Here is an 18,927-nt window from a genome sequence, read left to right on the forward strand (position 1 = left end):
TAGACAGGTTTAGCTAACACATGGATCTGGCTTGTCCTTTGTCCTTCCAATCAGCCAGGAATCAATCCCAAATGCAGAGGAGCTCTCCCCAGAACTGGTTTTGCATCACCATAGAGGTGAGGTTGCTAATTTCCCCTGCCACACTTATAGGGTAAATGCAAAAACAACTGTTGACGGACAGAATGCAGAACAATGTCATACATTCACCCAAGTACAGAGATCTGGGCCTAAATCCATGTTTTTTTGCTCACCATGCCTTTCCAGTTTGAACCCAGCCATATGCAAATCAGTCTTGACCCTGTGCCTCATGGGAACAGTCCAGCCTGAACTTCCAAGCCAGGACCTCCCTGGACTGGAAACAAGCATCCTAGGACCGGTTTCGGGGTTTCACCCCTCTTCAGCCAGGATAGCTTGATTCCAGTGGCATGGAGAGCACGGAGCATCAGTTGACTGGAGGGGATTGTTTGATTTGCTCAAACGCGCAGTCCATCATCCCCTTTGGTATCACTTTGTTTGCCCTAAGTTGGCAGGGTATGCCCAGACGTGGGTCCCTTGCTCACTTTGCCACTGGATTCAAGTTAACCTGGCTGATGAGGGTTATGAAACCGAAACCGGTCCCAAGATGCTTGTTTCCGGTCCAGGGAAGACATGGCTTGGCAGTTTGGGCTGGACTGTTCCCATGAGGCACAGGGTCAGACTGATTTGCATATGGCCATGTCTGAACTGGCGTGGTGGAGTGAGCTAAAGAATGATGATGGATTAATCCCAGATCATTTGACTGGGGGTGAGTGTTTGATTTGCTCAAACGCTCCGTCCATCATCCTCTTTGGTATCGCTTTGTTCGTCCTAAGTTGACAGGGTATGCCCAGACGTGGGTCCCTTGCTCACTTTGCCACTGGATTCTAGATAGCCTGGCTGATGAGGGTTATGGACCCGAAACCAGTCCCAGGATGCTTGTTTCCGGTCCAGGGAAGACATGGCTTGGCAGTTCAGGCTGTACTGTTCCCATGAGGTACATAGAAGGACTTCAATAATCCCTTTTCCATTCGAGACCAGTTACCTCTCATAGTTACTTCCCTTGGTTTATAGATATCACTTAGGTGTTAATCCCAAGTGTTCCTGGGACTGTGTACCTTGGGGGGGGAGGGCTCATTTTACTACACCCCCTTTGGACTAACTTCCTGAACTTAATCATATCTTTATCCTGGATAGTACTAATCATGAGATTCCGGTTAGATTGGTAAAAAACATGGTTTTTAGCTCTACACAGGGTATTCCTTCTTTGTGTAAACGTAACCCTCTCTTCCATTATAATTCTCTTTGGTGCGCCTCATCCTCCTTGCTTTCCTCAGCTTCTTCCTAGCAATTGGGCACTCTTTATCAAAGAACGGCTGATTTAGTGGCTGGCTAGGATTATCCTTCTTAGCCTCCTGGTTACATGTTCTAACTATAGGGGTCAGTCGCTTTACTGCCTCTGCTATGGTTTCAAAGTGCCATTCTGGGACCTCCCCAAAGTCCAAATCATTAGAAAATTGTAATTGTTCCAGTTGAGACATGTATCTTTCATCGATTCTTGTTGTTAAGAGCTTTGGGAAGGCTACTGCCATCGGTATTACATATTCTCTCTGGTAAGTAGCAGCACATAGGGCTGTTTTCAAGCCCCAATGATCACTATCCCTTTATCTTAATACCTCAAAGCTTGTACAGATATTTAAAAAAAACATGCCTGTATAAACATATAGTCTATGGGGCAGGTTTGCTTCCGATGCAGAAATGTTTGACCCGCTGATATGTGCTCCCTGAACCGACCATTTAGGCAGACAAAACCTAGCACGGCAAGGATTCTTACAATGTGCAAATCATACTTGGATTAGATACACCGAGAGAAGGTTGCATGGGGGATTCCGTAGCCTTCCAGCATGTCATTGCAACCAGCTTCTTCCTAGGTTGGGGCTAAATGATGATTGAAGTACCCTAATAGGAGAAACCAGGGGGCTACTGTGTCCTCCGCCAGAGCTGTTTGTTTCCACTGGAAGACCTCCCACATCTCCTTTCGGGTCTCATCCTGGTTAACATAGATGGTAACAATTGTTAGACTATTAGGTCTATTGCTCTCATCGTACAAGTCCGGATAGCATGCCAGGAACTGCTCACTGCTTGTCTGTGTTACTCTTGCTCTTCTAATACATTTGGTTGATAGCAAACATCTTTAGCCCACCTTTTACTCCCCTAGATCCTGATTTTGTACCCCATTTTACAAATTGCATAAATCCACTCAAGCGAAGTTGGTAACCCGCCATCCAGTTCTCCTGTAAACTGATTATCAGGCTAGGGCAGATTCTAAAATACCATAAAGTGTTTTCTGTATTAGTAGGAGCATATCCAACATCAGTGAGTTACCAATCACTGAGGAATCAATGTTTGCCGCTGAGGAGGCCAATGTCCCTTGAGACCCACCATAAGGCAACCCATCGGCCATATAGGGCATATCTGTCAACACACCATGGGCTGACCATGGAGCTGACCATTAACAGGTTTTGCCTTCTTACTAATGCACTCCTCAGAACCCCCCCACTATCCTGGACCTCTCCTCAGAGCTCGCAAAGCTCAGTTCAGATGTGCGGAACAAACAGGGAGAGGAGAAACAATGTGGGTGTATTGTTCCAACATGTCCAATCAAATTCAAAGCCTCCTTTTCCTGGGCATAAAATGACTCCAACGGCCCTCAAACCAAGGAGGCTGCATGATCCTCATTTGCAGAACTCTGTATTACAGTTGACTGAAAGTTCTTTCCCACAGCCAACATTTTCGCCGAAGATTGTATATTTCCAGCTACAGACGAGCGTTCCACATTCACCATGGATGCCTCATCATGGTGAAAGGACACAATAGACTCAGGACCTTGAGAGTCCCTTGTTTTGGGAGTGTTAACTGTTGCCCCACCATTTCTTTTGCTTTTTCCAGCCATTGGGAACTTGATGCTCCTTTTTCATTGGTGGGGGCATTACGGGCCGACCTTGGCATGGAGGGCCAAGGAATTTACCTCCCAATAGTAGAATAAAATAAGTTCACCTACCTTCTTCTTTTGGAGCTGTGCTGCAGCATTGCCACTTCCAACCTGTACGGATTATTCCTAGCTTCTTCCACAGTGCACAATGCTTACTTCCACAATGCGCCTTCTAAGTTCCCTCTACAATGTAGGGAATATAAGGCTCGTGCTCACAATGCCAGATGAGCCCCCTGAGCCCCTTTTGAATGATTGCCAGTTAAGGGGCATTGAAGCAGACCTCTGTCTGCTCTGCAGCGTATAGGACGGCAAGCCAGAAGGCAATACCCTGCCCCGTAGGAGCAGTGTCCTAACAACCACTGCCAGTACTGACTTTGACGGTGGAGCGCAGGGAGCAAGATAAATGTCGCCAACAATATTCAACGAACAACTTAATAGGGAGGCCCTTGGATTCCCCCGATCTCATGGCAAAGCCTCCAAATCCCTATGAGGCAGCGTTCTGGCAGTATTTTTTTGGCTACAATTTCTGCTGATCCCAAGGTTCCAGCAAGGTCAGTGAGTCCACTCCCGTTCCGATGCGTTGCGTGGTCATCAGGCATCAGGAGGAGAGATTGTTAGGGAAGAATCTTTCTCCCATGTTAGATTTAGGTAGCGAGGAACACTGGGGGATTGTTTGAAATTGGGCACACAGGATCTGCTGCAAAGTGGGTAGGGTTTTCCTGGGAATGTTTTCCCTATTGGTTAGGGAAGGCCAGTAGTCACGCCCACCCTCAGGCTATTGCCACGCAAAACTTTGTCACCTCTGGGCACCCCCTTTAGAACACCATTTGACCTATGGAAGATAGAAGAAGGACTGCACTTGCTGTTGAGACCTGTGATGAGACCGAAAAGGCTGCACCTGCCCCACATGAAAGCAGGACAAAGAAGTGAACTCCAAGGGTCAGTTGACTGACCTCCTGTTAAGCAGTATGGGAACAACAAACCGGTAGAAGCCCTTTTCTTTGAACAGTCCGGCTGATCAGTTCCAACAGGACCTGACCTGGACCCTGCCGTTTGCTTCTGCTGGAGTAAGTCTTAGGGCCATTGACTGCATAAAACCTTGGACTTAGAATATGTTTGGATTCAAACACCTCTGGAAGACTGGGACAAAACTTTCAAGTCAATCCAATGAAGAAGCATTGTTGTTAGGCCAGAGATTCAGGTTGCTCCCGCTCAGATCTGTTCCACAGCAGCAAATCTGTTTCAGCGAGATATTGCAGAGAATGTATCCAGCTTGTAAAGCTCTGTTCAGCTACAACTTGCAGCCTTACCCCACAAGAGAAATACGAGCTCCAAAAAAAGCTACTAAGTCTGAACAGAAGAATCTCCACCCGGCAAAGACACCAAAAGTATCTGGCCAGTGAGGAACCTTCCTTAGGCAGGAAGTTTTAATTTCTTCCATTCTGAGCTTCCTAGTCAAAAATCAATGGCTTCAACAGGACTTCATTTGCCAACTGTCTTGCCTCCTCGTGCCCTTCTTGGCTACAGCCCGCTACTTTGCCAACTGAGGATTTTTGACTCTCATTTCGGAGACTAAGGCAGACGGTAAACCATTTGATCTGGACAAACATGGTTCTTGTATCTGACCGATGTTAATTGCGGTTGGCCTCAAAGCTCACCTAGGTCCCGTCAAGTACAATCAGATGACCGCGGTTGGCACCTACCGCTCTTTGGTACTATTTTTATTTAAACTTTATAAATTCATATGCCTGGACTCCATTTTGGGAGTTTTGTCATTGTGGTATCATTTGGTTCATTAAAGTATGCTATGTTTTTATAAATTGAAGTGAGATTTGTGTTGTGTTGTGTTTTAAATTTTTGTTAGCTAAGCCTGTCTGCTCTGTGCCATAGCTACCTGGGGTTGAGCTCAGGTTTAAGTCACTGAAACCTTCACTAGACCTAACAAGAATAGTGACATTATTACTTGTGGTGAACTACCATCCACCCCAACTAATAATCCACTTTCTCATTCTCATCTATTATGCATCTGTTTCTCCTTCAGTGACAGTTTAGATGGAAAAAACAACAGACCACAAAAATATATGCAACAAGTTTAGGATTCGTCTTAAGTCTGAAAGAGGTAGATATGTGGTTAGAAATGGCGACAGGTAGCCACCCATCAGGATATTATTAGAGGTGGGCAGTAAACTCTGCTATGCTGGGGGAGTTCACAGAGTTTTTGTCACTCCGTATCCGCTCAAAGGGCGGAGTTTGGCAAAAACTCCACCTACGCCGCATAGCGGAGTTTACCAGCACCCAAGTGGCCTCATACTGCTAAGAAGAGAACGCGGCCACTATATCATAGCACTGTGCATGCCAGAAGAGGAGATACTATTCACAAGGGCATGCCCAGACAGTGCAAACACAGTGCAGCCAGTATCTTACTACTGCACATTAGATGTAAGACTAAGCACCATGGAGGCTGAGCTGACATGAATGTGAGCATTAGGAGTTGAGTAGGCAGAAGTGGAGGCCACTGGTTCAGCTGCCGCAGCAGTGTGCGATTGATATGTTGCAGGTGACAGGCTTGGAGTCTGAAATATAGAGCAATTGAGGGCGAGGCATGCAAGCTACATGGCTAATTGCCTAGCAATGGCTCTACGGCTCCCTGTTTGTCATGTAGTGTCGCACAGTGGCACAGCAGTCTTTGAGGTAGCTGCCCTCGCCGATGTTAGAGCTTTTAGCACAGTAGTCGGGAGGTATATAGGTGGGCCCTCTAAACCTAGAGGTCTGGCCTGCCCTGGAGGACTGTAGGCAGGTGCTCTCTCCCAGGCGCTTGTGAGGGATGCCCCACCCGTACCCACCCTACCAACCACAGGCAGCAGCAGCAGACTCCATCTACATCCCCTTACTGCTTGTCGGGCTCTTCTTCCCATTGATCCCTAAACCTGCTCCCTCCCTGCCCCGCATCTTCCCCATCATCCCACTAGATAAATGGTCCAGTGGTCCGCAGCCCAGCCATGAAAGGATCCTTTGTGCCTCCTGAGCATTTTGCCGCTGCCTCCCCTTAGTTAATCCGGCACAAGTAGATGGGCCCAGGGATCCATTCCGAACTGCTTGTCTTGGCTTTTTTGGGCGTGAGTTAGAAGGATTTCGGAGGAGCAGGGAGAGTTGTGGTTGATCGGAGGCAGTGTGTTCCTCCCCAAACCCCTCCTGCTCCCTGGTCCCTCTCCTCTCCTTTGGTGAGTGTGTAAGTGTATCTGAAGAAGATGATGGCAGGGGCTCTGTGCACCAGAACAGCTTCTTCTCTCCCTCTGGCAGCAGCCCCCACCAGCAGCAGCAGCCCCCCCACATGGACTCTGAGCCCCCAGACTATAGGAAAAGGCACTTGGAGACCCCCACTGAGGCCACCAACACCAAAAGGACTAGCAATGGCAGTGAGTGAGGGATGCCACGTGGAAAGAAGATTGCTCGTTTCTCCTGCCTTTCCAGGGTGGGATGAGCTACCTCCTGTGCGAGCACTCGGATCATTTGAGGAGGATGAATTGTGCTTAGGGGTGGTCGAGTGAAGCCACTCCACTCGTGGAACTCTGCGGAGTTCCACAGAGTTTTTATGCAACTCTGCGAAATTACACGTAGTGCAACTCCATGAGCTCCGCCCACCCTTAGATATTATGACTTCAATCAGTCAGGACTTACAAAGTATGGTGACTGTGTTCTATGAGATTGCCACTACTGATTAAGGTTCTAAGGAAATTGGCACTTACATATAAATTTCTTTGAACAAATTCTAACAGATTTTACAAGCTCAGTCACGACCTCTAAACAAATCAGGTAATAAACCTAGTTCTAGCTATAATAGGGAATGTATAGGGCTTAAAAGCCTTCTGGTACAGGCTATTACAAAGAAAGATGTTGTTCAAATCCGTGTCTATAGAAAGGAGTATGAATAGTCATTGGGTATGGCGAAAAGAGTCTGGGAGGACCAAAGTTGGCAGGATCATAAAGATGCCTCGCCCACTAGGGATTCCACAAAGTTCTGGGCATTGGTGTCAAAAGTAGCAAACCCAGCTGCCATTGAACGAAACAACTACATTTCCCCACCTAAATGGTTTGATCATTTAAAAAATCTTTACTATGATGGCAGAGTAGATCTTGATGAGAACACATTTTTGCCTCTCTCTTTTCTGAGTAATAATGAGGCTCTATTTGATATGTCCAAAATATTAGGCTCCCTTAAATCTACTTTAAAAGGCAAAGCTGCCGGCCTGTATGGTATCCCAGTGTTTATCTTTTTCCATGATGTAGGGGCCTGGTTTAAGTATATTCTTCTTCTTGCCAATGCTATTGCTAGAGCAGCCCCGATTGTAGATTCCTGGTAAGGTGCTATTGTATTATCCATCTTTAAAAATGGTGGTAAGTCCCAACCAGGTAATTATAGGCCGATTAGCCTAAAAGACCATACCCAAAACGTTTTTAGCCACTGTATATTACTTAACATCCATGAATTGATAGAAGATAACAATCTCTTAAGACCTTTTCAGGCTGGGTTCAGGAAAGAAGTCTCAACTATAGATCAAGTCTTCTATTCTTTGCAAATTTATTAGAAGACCGCGTTGCTAGACAAGGGCAACCTTTATGTTGCCTTTGTTGACATAAATTCGGCTTTCGACTTGGTCCCCCATATAAAACTATGGGAAGTACTTAAAGATATGGGTGTGCCTCCTGACATTCTGTCTATAGTTATTCGCCTACATGATTCGAATTATACTAGAAATTGTTGGGGTGCACACAGAAAGATGACAGATAGAGTCCCAGTGTCCAGAGGTGTTTGCCAGGGATGCGTACTAGCACCAACTTTGTTCTCATTGTTTTTTATATGATAAAGAACAACATGTAACTTTACCCTATATTGATGCTCCTCCTTTGGCTTTTGGGCCTTTGAGAAAGTTCCTGCTCTTCTCTTTGCAGATGGCAATCTGTTGATGTCTAAGACCTCCTGTGAAATGCAGAAACTCCTGAACCTTTTCAGTGAGTTTTGTTGCCCCCCGGGGTTGGAAATCAACACTGCAAAGACTAAGCTGATGTTTTTTAATCCCCATAAAACATTTAAAGGAAATCTGGTGTCTGCAGGAGTGCCTCTAGAGCAAATTGATTATTTTTCTCATTTAGGTGTTACCCTGGTGGCTTCTTTGTCTTGGAAGCCTCAAATTGGCAAGGCGGTAATGAAGCATTGACAGCTAGCAGGAGTCACTGCCAAAGAACTTCAAGCATCTTTTAGCAAGCCAATAGCACCCACTCTTCAGATGTATGAGGCGAAGGCCTTGGGCTCTGCCCTTTATGGGGGAGAGCTGTGGGGCTTTGATAATATCAATGAATAAACTTAATCAGAAAACACATTTTTTTAAACTATTGTTCGCTTGCCACGCTGTACACCCCTACAGCCTTTGACCTTGGATATGGGTGTTATTACAAGTAGAGGGTTAAAGTAGATTACCTATTACGGTTCGAATACTATGTTTTTATAATTCTTGTACTTTTGATGACTGTGTTGCTTTGTCTATACATGTTTATGTGGCCCTCTTTGAGAGCCAAAACATAATAAATAAATTTGAAAATTAGATTACACCGGCTGTTCTTTTGTAGACGCCTTTGGTCAAGCACCAAGTTGGCTCATTCCTGCACTTCAGGATGTAATTAAGTCAGACCATTTCCATAAGATTTCCATAACCTATTCCTTCTGAAGAAACTATGAAGAGGCTTTATTGGAGAAAAACGTTGTCTGATGAGGCTCACAAAGCTGCTAGTGCATGTGGTTATTGGCTCTTGCCCATATGCAAACAGTTCGGGACTAGAAGCTACATCACTGCCCTTCGTATTCATAAAATGTACTCTTGGCCATTATTTGCTTGTGCTGGCGCTAAATTTTTGGGTGCTATGTGGTTGGTGTATGAGGGCTCTTGATGCACATATACGATTGCTCCTTACCGCATTTATTTATTTTTTTGCACTGTATCTCCACTCTGCCGTTTTGTGTTTCTGGTATTTTTAAAAGGTTATTAGATAAATTGTGTTTTAACCTTTTATATTAGTTAATGTGTTTTATGTATTTATATTTGATTTATGCTATGCTTTGCACATACTTTTATTGCTTTTGATAGCTGAAACTGAACTGAAAGAGGTAAATATGCATTGTGACAAATACCGACAATCCACAATAATCTGGCAAAGGTCTCAGATCCGCTTCCCTCCTATTTCCCGCTTCATTTAGATGTGGGGGAACTAATGAGTTGTCACTGGCAGACTTCAGCTGGATCGGCTGTAAGACTCTCTTTGGCAGTTTCCATCTGCCACAGGGCTGCCGCATGCGCGGCATCAGGTGGCCCATTACTTTTTTTGGTGGGCCTACCAAGATGCTTTTTTCTGAACACAATTGACATGATTATCATAATTATTGCTACCTAGGAATAAAATAGATAGTAATGTGCTTGGACATACTCCTGAGTGCCTCTGGGCCATTTTTGATTTACATTTAGAAACAAACGCCAGCTTTGGAGCCTTGTTTCTGAAAATAACTACTGGTCGTCCATAATTACATGGCATATACCAGTATTACATTTTTCAGTGAAAGTGCTCCTGACATGCTGGCAGGAGCCCTTTTGGCAGAAAGATCCCCATCAACCTTGCTGGCATCTCAATATATGGTGGACGGTTCACCACAATCCTTCGTAGGTGGCGCCTCCACCTTCAGATAGGACTTGCGGCCCATCCATTATGCTCCTAACGACACTCCTGAAATTATTATGGCTTTGAGAAGTGCATCTGTGAAGTAAACATGAATTTATATAAAAACCAGTCGAAACATTCCATGATATGGAGTGAATCTTTCTTTTCACAATTTTTGATCTAGATGTTTTTCATTTGACGATGTAGACATCTATGCTTTTGCTTGTCCATTAATGTTAAATCCAGCAATGACTTCTAAAAGCATTTAACTTTTTCCAAGTGTCAGATACAGCATTGCTCCACAGGTGCTGTGATTATAATAACCTGAGACCCATTTAAGCTAGACATGTGTTGGGGGCTGAAATCTGCATATTATGTAGCAGGTATGAGATTGTGTGAAAAGAGTGTCAAATACATGTTCATTCAAAAGAAAAAAAAAATGAATGCGTGTACCATATTGCCACACAGAAAAACCACAAATGTCTGTATTTGGGTATGCCCGGCTTTAATGATACCACAGTTATCAACCACAATCTGAGAACAGGGTGAGCCTGGATTTAAAGCTATGGCTTACTGAGCTACTTTACCAGCAATATGCATTCGGGAGTTCATTCTCGTGTTTGCTTTACATTGGGTTTATTCATTTTGTGCTGATGTTTTCTCGTGCTATGTGTTCGTGATAGGGTCTGTGCAGTGGTTTGATCATGCTCATTGCTCCAATGTGGGGTCATCAAAGCGGGTTGTACAACGGGGTCTGTAAAACAATGAGCAAATATTGATTCATTGTTATGGTCACCAAAGTCACATTACTAAGCTATCCCAGTCATTAAGACATCTTGAAGTTTGTAACTCAGGAGCGCATGGTCACCAACAGGGCGATGCTCACTGAGAGAAAGAGCATTGCAGCAACTCCGATTTGATGTATTATTCAAAATTTCTATTTGCGAGCCTCTACACAAACTGAATAAACTCATTCTAAAGTAAAGTAGTCATTTGTGATTTCTATTTTTTATTTTTACATTTATCAAAAACCACAGAACAAACCAAGGAAAGGGTAGTCAAATCTCGTCTGTGTAATTTTGTTAACAATTTTCAGAACAATTCCTAAGGGAAGTTGAATTAGAAATGCAACGTTTGGGACCCCTCAAAAACTTTTCCCTCTTTGACCATCCAACAAGAATAGCAATCCAGTAGTGCTATTTCATGGTAGAGTGCAAGTATAAGTAACCGCAGAGTCGGTTTTGCCACTCTCTTAAAAAAGCTATGACTATAAATATTTATGCAGCACTTATTTGACATTCTCTGTGCTATAGAGGACATTTAAAGTCATCTTTCCGAAATGAATGGTGTGGTAATATATTGATCAATTTTGGAAGATTGAGAGGCTGAATTGGCCTTGCTAGGATTCATACTTTTTACGTGCAACTCACACAGACATCAGCAGTGAGCGTTTAATTCACTGAACATCTGTGCCTACATTGTTCATGTAGGAGTTTACCATGCTGGTGTTTGCACCTGCTGGGTCCGTTCATGCAGGAAGCTCGTTTATACTGAGGTTTGCTTCTGCAGGAGCTCCTAATCTTGGAGACTGTTCTTGCTCAGCTTCGTCGATACTATTGTTTCTTTTATTTGATGCTGTTTAGTGATCCTGGAGCATGCTCCTATTACGATTGGGTCTTATTTGGAATTGTCATGTTAGGATGCATTCACACTTATTTTTCTTCACACTGAGGTTTGTTTATTGATGGTTTGTTGGTGTTGGAGTTTACTCGTAATGAATGCGGTCATGATGGGTAAGGTGTTCTGTCTGTCATGCTATTTGAACTCGGTCTACACGTGCAAGGTGTGGTCCTTTGTGGTTCTAGTCATTTTGAGGTTTGTCCATGTGCATTCTCAATGATGAAGGTTACCCCTTTTGGGGAGCTGTACGTGATCACCTATATTCATACTGCTTGTTATTTGTTCATTCCAGCGCTTGTTGCCGTGCTCTCCATAGTTATGCTGGGGTGTTTCCATACTTCGGTTTCTTCACACCGAGGTTTGATCAGGTATGATTTCCTTATTCTTGGAGTTCACTTGTTGTTGGTCATGCTAGTCTTTCGACGAGCTGGGCTTTTCCGACACTGTTTGTGTATGTGTGCTAGTGTTAATACGTGAGTGATGGGGTCATGTTGCTGTTTTGCATGCCGTTGTTTGAATGGGCTTGTATTTGTTTATAGCGAAGTTGGTTCATGATGGATATAGTATATGTTGAAATTTGCTCTTGCAAGGCTTTTTTCCCATGCACGAGTTTTTAGGTCTCGCCTACGCAGCGCGCATACGCTGCTTAGGAAAAAGACTTTTAGCCATCGGTGCCCTTTTTCGCCCGAAAACATGCACGCGTTGCATTTCTTTCAATTGCAACGCGTGCACGTTTGACGATTCCCTTGCGGGAACGAGCAGCTGGCACCATCTGTTGTCAATTATCGCTCCTTGCTGCTCGCTCCCGCAAGGGAATCGCACAGGCCCCCTACTCTCTCCCCTCCCACTGCTGCTGCGTGAGGCGCGCGCGCTTGTGCACGGATGTTGACAGCAGCGGTATACCTTGAGGGCAGGCAAGAGGCCGATGCCCCCACTCAATTCCTCGATCAGGTTCTCCGACGCGCTGAGGGTCCCAAGAAGCGGCAGTTCCTGGCTGAAGAAACCAATGGGAAAGGCAGACAGCTGGTTGCGGGAGATATTCAGCACGGCCTAGACCTGCAGGCAGACTTTTCAGCTGGTTACAGCTGAGGTTCAAAGTGTTGAGCTTGGGAAAACTGAACACCTGCTCGGGTAGTTCGGTCAGATGGTTGCCAAACAGGTCGAGCACCTTCAGGGCAGCGAGCGGAGCCAAAGCCTCACCAGGCACTCCGTTCAGTCCGTCCCGGCACAGAATGAGACTGGTCAGAGCCTGCAGCTGACCCAGCTCAACCGGAAACTCCCACAGAGGCGGGCAGCCTGACACTTCCAGATAATTGAACAACTTCAGCGAGAACAACCTCGGGGGGAGATGACCAGAGGCCTGCTCGAGGCGTTCGTCCATCTTTGGGCCCTGCAGCACCAGCTCTCACCGCTTCTCACACACCACCGCCTCCAGTTCTGGCAAAGTATCCCCCATCGGGAGCCACGTTAGTCCGAAGAAACACCGGCTGGGTCTTTACTTTAAGATTTCAGGGCCGGAAAAACTGCAAGCGAAGTACTTCCGGCTTTCATTACTGCTTCTTGTCACAATGTATTCTCACAGCGTCTGCACCGCTTCTTCAACCCAGAACTAGTTCACGGGAGGCAGCTATTCTGAAGTATTTGGCCTTTTCTTCTGCTTGTCAGAACCTAAAATACTCAGAAATTGCATTTATATAGCGCTTTGCCCCTGACGAGGCATTGAAACGTACGTACGTAGTACCTCAAACTATTAAAACCGAAGGCCTCACTCTCATCGGTCGATCCCATCTGGCGTAGATTGCCATGTCTTGTTTGGAAAACAAGGATCACTGCCTGTCAATGTAATCCTGACTCAAATAATGACTAGACGAGTCAGTTAGCAGTTGCACCATTCTAAAAGACCAGTGTATAGTGTGCTCTCTTCGTAATTAATTTGCATTGTCGATTTTTAAATTTATGCTGCTTCTCTATATTTATACACGTGTCGTGTTCTAGTCCAACAGCTTTGTTTTGACTTTCTCATGTAACTTGTTTTCTTGAATCTTTTTTTCCCAATGATACTTCTTGCGTACTTATTTTCTGTAATACTGCACATTGCTTTTTTCTTGTTGTCCAGTTTATTTTGTATCCTAGCTCCAGTGGTTCTGTGCCTGTTCTGTTTATTTGTACTTAAGTTTTTGTTTTACTGTATATGTTTTCTGCAACCAGTTCGCTGCAGTTTTCGTGTAGTGGTGCCTTAGGGGCAAAATACCAATAGAGTGGGATGTGGCCCAGGTAATTTCCAGGGGCTGAGATTAATTCAAGCATTCCATCTGTCGCTCTTTTGTACACTTTATTAGGGTTCAAACCTCTGCATTGATGATATGTTAATTTATTTTTAAAAGTTGTAAGTCGTGCTGCACACTATCACTGGTTTCTTGTCTACTGATTCACAAAGGGTTGCTACCTTTCCCAGAGAAAAATACTGGCCATCTGTACACGTTCTAACATTCTGCAAAGGCCCACACATGATTCTTTTGTAGAACTTAATTCTGTCATTGTCTGCATTCATTCTTAACATTGCCTTTCTACCTTTATTTCTTTAATTACCAATAGGTTAGCTGTACAACACATTAAACGTGTTTTCTTCTTACATCTACTGCTTAAAGTATGTACTGATAAGGGGAAAAATACTGGCTTTAGGTGATTTTTAAAATTTCTTTGTACAAGCAATGTACAAAGTGCTGGTGTAAAACCAGCTAGGTGGCAACCATAGCTGCACATCATGTGTTTTTAGCATAGCGATACAAGCACATCACATAGATAGATTTGCATAAAACAATCACGTGCCTTATTTAATTAAGAGCAGCTCATTCGCTGCAACAACATCTGCAACAGTTCTCCTATTTAGTCCCTTTTGAATATCACTGAAGCCAGAAGTTGCATGAAGTCAACAAACTTGTGCGATTCATGCTTGCAGACCTAGTGACAGCCCTCTATATTTTGAACAGGTGCAGAACAAAGTCTGGGATTACACAGCTTCCGGTGCGTGCGCCTTCAAAATATTTTCAAAGAGGTTGGCACCTGCAAGCTTGTCTAAAGCATAGTTATTTGGGTTGTGGCTGGGCTGCTCAAAATAACAATGGCCTACTAGATAATGACTACATTTCATTATTTGTGAAACTAAAGAATCAACACAAACTGCAAATCTACATGTGAGAACAGCAGGACTAACAGCATGCTTACATGGATTATCACATAAGTAACAAGCATTGGCATAGCCAATAGGTCTCGCCTTTGGGACCTTATAAGTGTTTAGCCATGCAACAGTTGATGTTGTTGCACCAAGGATATTGTGCTGCATAACTAAACACGAATAAGGTCCCAAAGGCCAGACCTATTAGCTATGCCAATGCTTGTTGATTCTGGTGCCTGTTCGTGCTCGTGTCACGTACGTTTTTTTCGTTCATGCCGGCGCTTCTCACGTTAGCTTTTGCTCATGCTGGGTCTTTTCAAGCTGAAGTTTGATCAGGTTTGGTATGGCCGTGTTGTGATTTCTTCATGGCTCGTGGCATGTGTGCTCACGGGGTGACACTTACCAGACCCTGCTGTTCAGGTCTGAAATGTTTCTGCGCTGCCCCCTAATGCGGGAAATCACCCAGTGGTTCCATTTCAACCAGTGCATCACGAGAACCGATCTTCTCCATTGATGAGGACTCCTTTCACAATATTATTAATTACTTTCCATTTTATGATGAAACAAGAACATATTTATAACACACAGTAAGAAATGTCAATCTACCTAACAGACTGTAGCAAAGATAAACAATGACGTAAAAGCTGTCGAATCCACAACGTCTATAAACAAATATATGTTTGTGTGTATGTGTGTGACTGTGTGCGTGCGTGTGGGGGTGTACATATATTTAGCAGTCGTATTAGAGTAGTCGAATAGTCAAATATAGCATAAAAAGCATACACTGCTTCTAGCAAATACTCAGAGGGAGAACATGTATATGCCATCTCCATGCGCACCTCGCTGCCCGGTCATCTCCTTTTCCATTATAATTAGTATCTATGAGCAGCAGCATACAACACCACATCACTCCTTGAAGATGCATTCAGCCAGAACCCCTACATGGTGTGATTAACTTGTCATCTCCGTGGAAGCGTATATTACAAACTACAAGTGTGGTCTCTCTTAGAAATACAAGCAGGTATTTCTCAAGCTCTTACATAAAAATATTCAGTCGGTGAACTTGCCTGTTGGGCGTGTGATATATGCGCGTAGTGTAATCTACCTTGCTTTACTTACGAGAATGTATTCTGAAAATCCTTATTCGAAGGGGGCGACCAATGTGCAGTGGCCCCCACGCACGTCTGTGTGTGTGGTGTACAGACTACCAGACAGGAAGGTGCCCCCACGAAAATCCAACAGGCATTAAGGCACGAGTGTATTTTTGCGCTTGGCTTATCTCCCAGGACCCGGATTATTGCAGGTAAAGTACCAGGCTCCCACACACCGTGCCCCCAATTAAGTAAAAAAAAAAGCCTGTTGCTTTTTCGGTAACCAGTCGCCAAAGAGGAAAAGAGGTGAATAACGTGGAAGGATAAACTTACCAGGCGGCTGCGAAGGGGGGGCCTCCATCATGCTGCAGACGGGGATTTGACTGGACACGGAGCGCGCGCTAATAGGATAATGTGGCTGTGATGTGAGCGAGTACAGCCTGCTCCTCGTCCTGACCTGCCGTAGTTTACGAATGGTGCTGGCGGCTAATTCCATCTCAGCTTGCAGCGCTTTAGGCAACGCCACCTGCAGATAATTACCCGGCCGTCTGCTGAGGCAATCAGCAGCGCTGCTCTCGAAGAATAACACGGGGGTCCATAGCAGGGCCACGCGACCAGTCCAGCGCGCTCCCCTCCCTGCTACCGGGGAGCAAGAAAGGCGGGGGTATCCTTAAATTGCAAAGCAAACGAAACTCCTGGGCAAATGTGGTACGAGGGTAAACAAGGGCACGGCGAAAACATGGCAACAGTCACCACATGCTCCCAACCAAAACTCGATTGCTGCTGTTTAATTTCCTAAATTATAGCGCGGAGGACAATTACTGTGTCTTGCAAACCCTCAAGGAGAGCTCGGTGACAGCCGATCAGAGGTGAGCTTGTGAAAGCTTTTCAGTCGGCTTCGTCTTCCTTCTCTCAGGTTACAGCAGTTGTAGGCAAAAGCACTCCTGCATGAAAAATTAAACAGATTATCTTGTAATCAACTGTAGGATTAGCCCGGCATTTCTATTTGAAAATAAGTCCAGTCGAAGGTTTCAGGGCGACGGAAATTACCTTCATTAGGTTCCAGAAGCTAAGTTTCATGTTTGCAGTGGCATTGGTACGTTCAAAACACCACAATGACTTATTTTTATTTCATTTTCTTTGATGCCTTGTGGTGTCTGCTGTACAATAGGGCTCTTCTCGCAAAACAAATAAGCCCCAATGACACTGGTGTGTCATTTGTAAATGTGACAAATTTCTACAATCAATGCCACCTTGACAAGCCGATAACTCTCTCATGCTTGAAAGGGCATATACACGCGGTCTTTCTTTTTGCTGTTGGTCCCTGCCCTGAGGATGCCACCACCCCTTAAGAGCAAGATGCCAGGAAATCCACAGGCCTTCCAAGGTAGTTCAAACCGTGGCTATTTACTGGGCTCAATTACATTAGGGCAGGAATCAGCTAGTTTTATCAAAGCTGTTTCCTTATACCAGTTGATGCTCATTTGCGTCTTTTATATGCATGATGTAATTTGGGGACCAACCTTGAACATTGTTAGGAGCCTGCCTCACTCCTAAGTGAGAAGATTCCTACATGTGCACGTCATACTGATAATAAAATATTCCAAGGACTGTTACCCTCCATGCAGACCTCTCTTTCAAAGAACACATCAAGGGTACCACCACAGCATTTTTCCAGCTGTCACCTCTTGAAAAATAAATCCCTTCCTACTGGAATCTGACTTCATAACTGCAAGCCCAGATCCTCACCTCCCTGGATGGAGGCAGCACTCTGCTCAACAGCCTCCCTGACACAACACTGGCTCATCTGAAAACCAGCCTCTATGCTTTGGCTTGTCTCATCAGGGGGATTAAGAAGTACAATCACATCACCCAAACACAGAAGGAACGGCAATGCCCCCTCTTCCAGCCAGCATCATTTTCTTTAATGCCAGGTGCATCATCTACAAGATGATCAAAAACTAGACAGCACTGAGAAAATGGAGATGAAGAAAAGAAGGAAAAGACCAGAAATCACCAGCTACACCCACTGATAGCAGAACTGTTCTCACGCTTATCCCTACATCTTCTCCTCAATGAACGCTACCACCTGCAATCTGCACTGTTCACGCTTATTGCAAACTTACTGCACTTAGTTGCTTTCATGGAACACGTCTTGAGTGATGACATATTTGATGTCATAATCCGTTAAGGGTGGGGGCACAAGTTATAGTTAGCTCACTAAACTATATCTTACAAATTTCTATATTTTTATTAGTTTAAAACGTTGCAAATTGACAGATATTTTGACCTTTTACCTATGTAACTTTTTTCAGTGAATATCTAGGATGTTATATAAAAGAGTTAAAGTATATATTGTTTCCTTAATTTTAACATCACTTCAATCTTTGTTTTTTCAGTGAATTTCAAGGGCTTTTAAAGTAAAAAAGAAAAAAATGTGGGATAATAATTATTATAGAATAGCATTCAAATGTATTATATATTTTGATGTGTATATCTATATATATATATTCACTGAAACAATCATAGGTTTCTGGGACATTATAGTTAGTTGGACATTTCACTCATACAAAACCATAGAAATTCCGCCGTTATAGTTAGTTGAGCTAACTATAACTCGGGCCCCCGCAATGCACTGCTGATGACGTCACATATTACATCATTCATGACATGGTCAGTGACATCACTGATGACATCTCAAATGACATCACTGATGACTGATGACATCATCCAGTGAATGTGTTTTTCTTTCAAATTTAAATATGTATTTTATAAATACCAAGCTGTATTAAAGAATGAGTGGATGTATAAGTGTCTGGATGGAGGATTTAGTAGGTGTGTGACTCACTGTTTAAGTGAGTGATTAAATGTGTCTTACTGAATACATGGGGTAGTGACTAAACTGTGTGAATGTCTGTATCAGTCTGTCTGTTGTTGTATAACCTGCTGCATCAGTTGGTCAGTAGTTTCACAGGTGTCTATATGGGTTATTGATTAGTTACCTGAGTAATTGTATGGGAGACTGAGTGTGCGTGTGGTTGGGTGGGGTGTGAGTGACTCTGTGCATAGATGTGTGAGTGGTTGATTGACTAGGTGTATGACTTTAAGAGTGCATGTGGAAACAGTTCTATGGGTGAGTGAGTGTGTGTATGGATGTGTTGGTGTGTGAATGGATGTCTCAGTGGTAGATGTCCAAGTAAGTACAAAAGTAAAAGGCAGTGTATGCGAGAGTTGGAGTATATAAATGATTATATGTGAGAGTCAGTGAT

The 18,927-nt window shown here is 44.1% G+C and overlaps 1 protein-coding gene across 1 annotated transcript in view; it reads right to left on the minus strand.

Annotated features, from left to right (window-relative positions):
* The window catches only part of ANO2 (anoctamin 2), a 1,601,761-nt gene extending 1,585,349 nt beyond the window's left edge, over positions 1 to 16,412 (minus strand). The window contains exon 1 of the mRNA XM_085652609.1: positions 15,992 to 16,412. Within this exon, the coding sequence (XP_085508735.1) occupies positions 15,992 to 16,154 (163 nt within the window). The 5' untranslated portion in view covers positions 16,155 to 16,412. The remainder of the gene's footprint in view (positions 1 to 15,991) is intronic.
* Between the last annotated feature and the right edge of the window lie 2,515 nt (positions 16,413 to 18,927).

The sequence above is a fragment of the Triturus cristatus genome, chromosome 4_1 (assembly GCF_964204655.1).
Source record: "Triturus cristatus chromosome 4_1, aTriCri1.1, whole genome shotgun sequence".
Classification (NCBI taxonomy): domain Eukaryota; kingdom Metazoa; phylum Chordata; class Amphibia; order Caudata; family Salamandridae; genus Triturus; species Triturus cristatus.